At 52.5% G+C, this 6,954-nt stretch overlaps 1 protein-coding gene across 1 annotated transcript; it reads left to right on the top strand.

The window, feature by feature from the left end:
- The first annotated feature begins 517 nt into the window (after positions 1 to 517).
- On the top strand, positions 518 to 6,278 carry LOC139598616 (uracil-DNA glycosylase-like). Its single transcript, XM_071445214.1, has 7 exons — positions 518 to 1,445; positions 2,203 to 2,397; positions 2,476 to 2,571; positions 3,301 to 3,398; positions 3,742 to 3,830; positions 4,149 to 4,327; positions 5,023 to 6,278. The coding sequence occupies exons 1-7, from the start codon at positions 732 to 734 to the stop codon at positions 5,161 to 5,163; spliced, it is 1,512 nt and encodes a 503-aa protein (XP_071301315.1). The 5' UTR covers positions 518 to 731; the 3' UTR covers positions 5,164 to 6,278.
- Positions 6,279 to 6,954: the final 676 nt, after the last annotated feature.

Here is a 6,954-nt window from a genome sequence, read left to right as displayed (position 1 = left end):
TATTGCCCTAGCGTTTTTATCTAAGAATGGACCAAGCTGTGCCCTGAAACCATCAGAACAGCTGCAGGGGCTGAAGGCAATAGAAAGGGCTCTCTGGCACCTTTTGCCTCCGTTCTCTGCCAGTCCCCAAATCATGTCGCAGTCCTGGAAGAGGCGCTTGTCATCCAGAGAGCCAAAAGGAAGACCTGTAAAATCCCAGCTCTGCATTGTGGAATCAGACGGACTAAGAAAAGCCAGCACCCGTAGCAGATTCTGTTTGCTCTGTGCCTGTGAGAAGCGGGCTGTGTGCTGGACAGGGAGAGGCACTGTTGGAGAGTGGCATCAGCCCCAGCTGTGAGTGTGAGGATGATGGGGGTTCGGAGCAGCCCCAGGTGTGAGTGTGAGGATGACGGGGGCTCGGAGCAGCCCCAGGTGTGAGTGTGAGGATGATGAGGGGCTGGCTCCTGCCGGGGGGAGGCTGTTTTAGGGGGAGGGTTTGCCTCTGCTCCCTTTTGCATGGAGCCAATTCCATCACCACTCCAGGTTTATCTCTTGACAAACACTTCCAGCCCAGCAAAACCAACCCTGTAGGGTCAGACCTGTGTCCCTTGGCTTCTCAGGGCTGCCTTGTGCCAGCACCAGGTGGCTGCAGGAACCGCCCAGTGCCCACCAGCTGTGCCCAGGCCCTGGGAACTTCCCTGGGACCCACCTGGGTGGGTTGGGCAGGGAAATGCTTCACTGGGAAGGGGGATATGGAGGAGAATACAGCTGGATATAGAAAGGTTGAGGGTGGAAGGGACCAGTGGGGGTCATCCAGGCCACCCTCCTGCCCAAGCAGGGTCTCCAAGAGCTCTGTCCAGGCCCTTCGGGAGGCCTCCCTGGACAGCCCGTGCTGCAGCACGCTCACAGGGCAGGAATATACCTTCGAAATACTCCACCTCCTTCTCCAGCTCCTGGAAGATCTCGTCCGCCTCGGCCTTGCCGAAGAGGATGCGGTAATCACAGCTGAGCCCCTCGGCGCGGATCTCCCGCGGCAGCGGCCGCTCCGGACCAGGCTTCTCCAGCCGCGGCCTCTTCCCGCCGCTGCCGCCGCCATCCCCCGCCGGCCCGCGGGGCAATTTGACCACGAACGCGTCCATGGGCGCACCCGGGACCGGGAGCGATGCCTGGGAGCGAAGGAACGGGAGCCGCGATCCCGCGGGAAATGGGTGCACGCGAAGCCCCGCCCCCTCTCCAGCTGGCCACGCCCCGGAGCGCACGCGCGCGGTTTTAGCGCCAAATCCGAGTCCCACCCCCCCCCTCCGTTCCGCGCCGCTGCCGCCCCTCACTCAGCCCCGGCCGCCCTCGCTCGCTGCCTGTCCCGCACCGCCGTAGCCATGATCGGGCAGAGGACGCTGCACTCCTTCTTCAGCCCCGTGCCGGCCAAGAAGCGCGGGCGCTCCCCGGAGCCGGGCGGCGATTCTGAGGTAGCGGTCGGGGGGCTGAGGGGGCCCGCGGCTGCGGAGGAGGGGAGAGCGGAGGGAGGAGAGGGGTCTGGTGGCGGCATGTCCGTGCCTGGCTCTGTGTGGCGCTCTGAGAGGGCTGGGGGCGCTGCCGGCCTTTTCTGAGGGGAGTTTGGGGGGGCGGGGGGGCACAATGTCAAAACTCCCGCGCCTCTCCACGCGTGGTTGAGCTGCCAATCAAGCGGCCACGCTCCGCTGCCGCCCAATGGGCGCTGACCCCCCTCCGTGACGTCACAGTTACTAGGTGAAAACCTCCCCTCCAGTCGCGGCGAGCCAGTGGAGAGACGCGAGCTTTTTTCCCCGGTGACCAATAGCGAGCGGGCGTTTGTGCTCTCTGCTGCGGGCGGCCAATGGGGGCACGTTTTGTGTTTTGCCGCGCAACCGCCGCGTACGGCGGGGCCGCCCCTTGGGCGGGGCGCGTCCCGCTATGGCCGCGCGTTGTGCAGGCATGGCCGGTGCCGCCGTGGCCGCGCGTTGTGCAGCCGTGGCCGTGGCCGCGCGTTCTGCCATGGCTGGTTCCGCCGCCGCCGGTGCCGCGCGTTGTGCAACCGTGGCCGGTGCCGCCTTAGCCGCGCGTTGTGCAGCCGTGGCCGGTGGCGCCGTGGCCGCGCCGCTCTCCCGCCCCGGGCCGCTCCTCCGCCCCAGGCTGCACTCCCGCACCAGGCTGTCCCCGCTGCCCTCCCGCACCCTCCGCAGCCACCCCCCTGCCCGCTGCTTCCAGGTGAGCGCCGCCAAGAAGGCGAAGGAATCCGGCGGTAACGCGAGCCAAGCGCTGAGCGCGGAGCAGCAGGAGCGCATCCGCAAGAACAAGGAGGCGGCGCGGCAGCTGCTGGCGGAGCGGAACGTGCCCCCGGGCTTCGGCGACAGCTGGCGGCGGCAGCTGGCCGGGGAGTTCTCCAAGCCCTATTTCGTGGAGGTGAGCGGCATTCCCCGACCCCCCCCCCACCGCCCCGAGCGGCCGCTGAGCCCCCCTGAGCCCCCGCTGCCCCCGCAGCTGATGGCGTTCGTGGCCGAGGAGAGGAAGCGCTACACGGTGTATCCGCCCCCCGAGCAGGTCTTCACCTGGACGCAGATGTGCGACATCTGGGATGTGAGTAGGGCCGTGGTGTGGGGGTCTCTGAGCTGGTCAGGGCAGTTTAAAACCCTGGAGGTGCAGGGTGGGTGCACAGACTCGTTCCTTACGTGTTTTGTCCCTTAAACTTGGGTCCCATGGGATGGGGACATTGTTGTTTGGCTCACCTAACTCATAAATCCACTCTTCGCTTTCATGTCTGCTAAGAAACCATGATTTTATGGTTTTATTACCCTCACAAGCCACCGAGCATCCTCTGGTTCTTTTGATCTTTTTTCTGGTGTTAACAGCTTAACCTAGCTCATAGCTTTTTGATCTTGTGCATCTCTTGTTCTTAAGGACTATTAAAGAAAATAAGACGACACAAGGTAATGTTATTTCCAATAAAAGCTGTCAAAAATATCACAGCAAGTGTGGCATAAAGCTGAAATGGGATGACACTTACTTGGAAAATAACAAGGTGCTTTTTTGTGACTGTGAAAGTGTTGGTCTTCTGCTCTCAGATTGTACTAGTTGTATTCATTATTTTGGCAGCAAAGCCATAGGATATTAATCCCTAGTATTAGGTGGGCTCTGTGCTCTTTAGCAATGAGATATCTGGGGTTTAACTTCAGTTTCTTGGAGGGGTTGGTTTGTGGCAATTTTTGTCTCTATTTTAGGATAAAGCTCATTTATAAACCTTTTTTTCCTCACTCTCTGGGGAATAATACTGATTACAATTCAGTGCTAAGCAAGGTCTGCTTTCAGGTGAAGGTTGTTATTTTGGGACAAGATCCATACCATGGACCTAAGCAAGCTCATGGGCTCTGCTTCAGTGTCCAGAAACCTGTTCCACCTCCCCCCAGGTATGAACATTTACAAAATCCCTTTTGTTATTTAATGATTTGCAGTTCTGTGGTGCTCAGGGCTGGGCAAATTGATGTGAAGCGGTTTGCAACTACTTAAATCTGAGTTGTGCATCACCTGGAAGGATAATTCTGTGTAGTTTTGGTGATATTCTGGATGTAAATTTTCATTTCCAGTCTCATTAAAGCTTCCAGGCAGACACACAGAGTCCCTGCCTCTGCAAATGGCTTTATTATCTTAAATAATAAGCTTAAAATCCATGCTCTTCTTGCCTGCTTAGAGCAATAGGTGGTGCTGCTTGCTCTTGTCATATTACAAATCTTCTGCTGGTTTGGTTTGCAGCTTGGAGAATATTTACAAGGAGCTCTCTGAGGACATTGAGGGCTTCACCCACCCTGGCCATGGGGACCTGACGGGCTGGGCCAAGCAAGGTGAGCTCAGAGACACTCAGTGATGTGCCCCCTGTGGAGCAGGAAAGAATCTTATCCAAACACCAGCCCTGTGGCTGGAAATAATCCAACTGTAGGAGAGAAAATCACTTCTGAGCGCCTTAAAATGAAAATTTGCTTCAGCAGGAAAAAAAAGAAGTTTGGATCCCAGAATGGTTTGGGTTGGAAAGGAGCTTCAAGCTTATCCAAGGGACACCTTCCACTCTCCCAGGTTGCTCAGAGCTCCCTCCAGCCCGGCCTTGGGCAGTGCAGGGATGGATTAAGCCTTGTTTCACCCTCTGGGGGTGCTTTGTTTGCCAGGGGTGCTCCTGCTCAACGCGGTGCTGACGGTTCAGGCTCACCAGGCCACGTCCCACAAGGAGAGGGGCTGGGAGCAGTTCACAGATGCTGTGGTGTCCTGGCTCAACAAGAACTTGCACGGGCTCGTCTTCATGCTCTGGGGAGCCTATGCCCAGAGGAAAGGCAGCTCCATCGACAGGGTACACCTCCTTCTCCTCAGCCCTTCCCTCTCCCTGCTTTTCCCCGCGGGTTGGTGGACACTAGAGGGCACTTCCCTTACAGAATTGGGAATTTTTCCTGCCTGAACTCTGTCAGCTCGAGCTCTGCTTCTGCTCCAGCTTAGCCTTTGCCAGAATGAAGCAAGAAAAGTGGAGCAAGTGTAAGCTCCTGTTGTCAGCAGTGTCCCACAAGGACAGAGCTGTTTTGTCCTAGCTGAGGGCTCATGAATCAATATTGAAATCTGCTGGTGGCTTGACAGCAATTGGGAAATGCGAGGGCATTTGTGGCTTTGCTTAGTGGGACAGAAGTCTTGGTCCTTGTGGCTGGATCTTTGGGTCTCAGGCTGGAGCAGGAGGGCGTGTAAGGGGAGATCCCACCTGCCCAGGAGGAGGAAAAGGAGGAATGGGGATAAATCACACCTGTCCTGGAGCAGGAATGGGGGTAAATCACACCTGCCCTGGAGCAGTAGGAGAAGGAATATGGGTAAATCACACCTGCCCTGGAGCAGGTAAAGGAGGAATGGGGCTGAATCACCTGTCCTGGCGGAGCAGGAATGGGAGTAAATCACCTGCTCTGGAGCAGAAAGAGCAGGGCTGGGGGTAAATCACAGCTGCCCTGGAGCAGGAGCAGCCCAAAGCCTGCAAATCAAACAAGTGGTTTCCTCTGCTGTCCCCAGAAGCGTCACCACGTCCTGCAGACGGTTCATCCCTCACCCCTCTCTGTCAACAGAGGGTTCTTTGGCTGCCGGCACTTCTCCAAGACCAATGAATTCCTCAGGAAATCTGGGAAGAAGCCCATTGACTGGAAAGCACTCTGAGCAGGGGCTGAGGCTTGGGAGCAGCCCCTGGGCCATTTCTGAGAAACTCCTGCTGACCTGAGAATTGCTCTTTGAGTCTTGATCAATTTCCAGACTTTCTGAGATGGTTCTAGTTTTGTTTGAAATGTTTATTTTCTGAGAGCACGTGGGAGTGTTTGATGGACAGCTCTGCTGCTGAAACAAATCTTAGCCTGGTTTGAAGCCAAAAAAAAGACCCCAGACACCAGAGTTCTGTATTAATTTGTGGTCTTTGTGGCAATGGGAATTTAGTTTCAGACTCTGGTGAAGGGATGTCAGTTCTTACTGAGCTGCTCAGCTTTTGTGCATGCTCTGCTTCCTCCATCCCACACAAATCCAGTTTGCCTATTTAGGGGGAATGGAGCTGTCTCCAGCTTTTGGTTTTAGCTTTTTGCTACAGATTTATTACAAAAATGGCTTCTGAAGGCTGTAAAGAAAATACAGGGTCAGGAGTGTTGCTTGGTGTATCCATGATCTCAAGAATTTGGGATAAATCCTCTGTTCAGCCACAGGGAGGCTGTGACCAAGACCCTTGGTAATGCTTTTGAATTTTTTGTTGGCATTTAGACAGGAAAATCAAAAGGTTTTAGGTTCTTCCCGGGTGTGGGATCACCTGGATGACAGGTGAGCTGTGCTGAGCAAGGACCTGGGGGTATTTGCTGATGGCAGCAGCAAAGGTTTGTTCATTGACATCTCCCAGTTCAGGGACTGAGAGCTGCAAATTACTTCAGATCTTTTTAAGATCTTCAAAGAGGGAACTTTGTGCTTTGCCACCTTGGGAGCAAATTCAAGTTTCCACCTACTGTTGGCAAGAACTGTTAGGATTTGCAGGAGGGAGAGGTGTTGACTTCCTACTCCTGGGTTTCCAGCCCATCTTTGACTTTGTAATTACTTTAATGGAAGTGAAAAGCCCTTTTGTTGTTTTTGAAATGACACCAGTTTTTATAGAATGTCCTTGTAACCCTTCCTCTGGTGTTCTCTCTGAGCTGACACTATCACCAGTGAATTTCCACTGGCTGTGGCCTTGCTGTATATGTTTGCTTGGGTTTTTTTCCCCCAGTGTGTTTTTTAAAATAAAAATGACTTTGTTTACATGATCTTGCATTGGTATTTTAACTCGGGCAGGGAGGGGTTGGAATGGGGAGTCCCTGTTCCCCCCAAGGAGCCAAACCCATGAGCATGTCCTTGTCCCCGTCCCCGTGACCAGGCACAGGGCCAGGCACCTTTGTCCCCCAAGGATCGGGTGTCCCCTCCCTCCCTCCCTCCCTCCCTCCACCCTCAACTGCAGCAGAAGTTTTCCAGACACGTTAGCAGGGAAATATTTCTGCACAGCTGTCATAAAACTGCCATAAAGCGTGACTGTCGTAAAAAAAATTAAAAAAAGAAATAAAAATAAAATTAGAAAAATAAAATAAATACTTTAAAAATAGAAAAATTAGAAATAAAAATAAAATAAACAATAAAATTAGAAAAATAAAATTAAAAGCTTTAAAAATAGAAAAATTAACAAAAATTAAATAAAAAATTAAAATTAGAAAAATAAAATGAATGCTTTAAAATTAGAAAAATTAGAAAACAAAATTTAAAAAAATAAAATAAAAAAAAAGAATGCTTTAAAAATAGAAAAATTAGAAATAAAAATTAAATAAAAAATTAGAAAAATAAAATCAGAAGCTTTAAAATTTGAAAAATTTAAATAAATTTTAAATAAAAAATAAAATTAAAAAACCCCTTTAAAAATAGAAAAAATAAAAATCAAAAATTAAATGAAAA

This window comes from Agelaius tricolor, unplaced genomic scaffold, assembly GCF_023055355.1.
Source record: "Agelaius tricolor isolate 1412-34295 unplaced genomic scaffold, bAgeTri1.0.p SCAF_20, whole genome shotgun sequence".
Classification (NCBI taxonomy): Eukaryota; Metazoa; Chordata; class Aves; order Passeriformes; family Icteridae; genus Agelaius; species Agelaius tricolor.
This window is presented reverse-complemented; position numbering and strand designations above follow the sequence as displayed.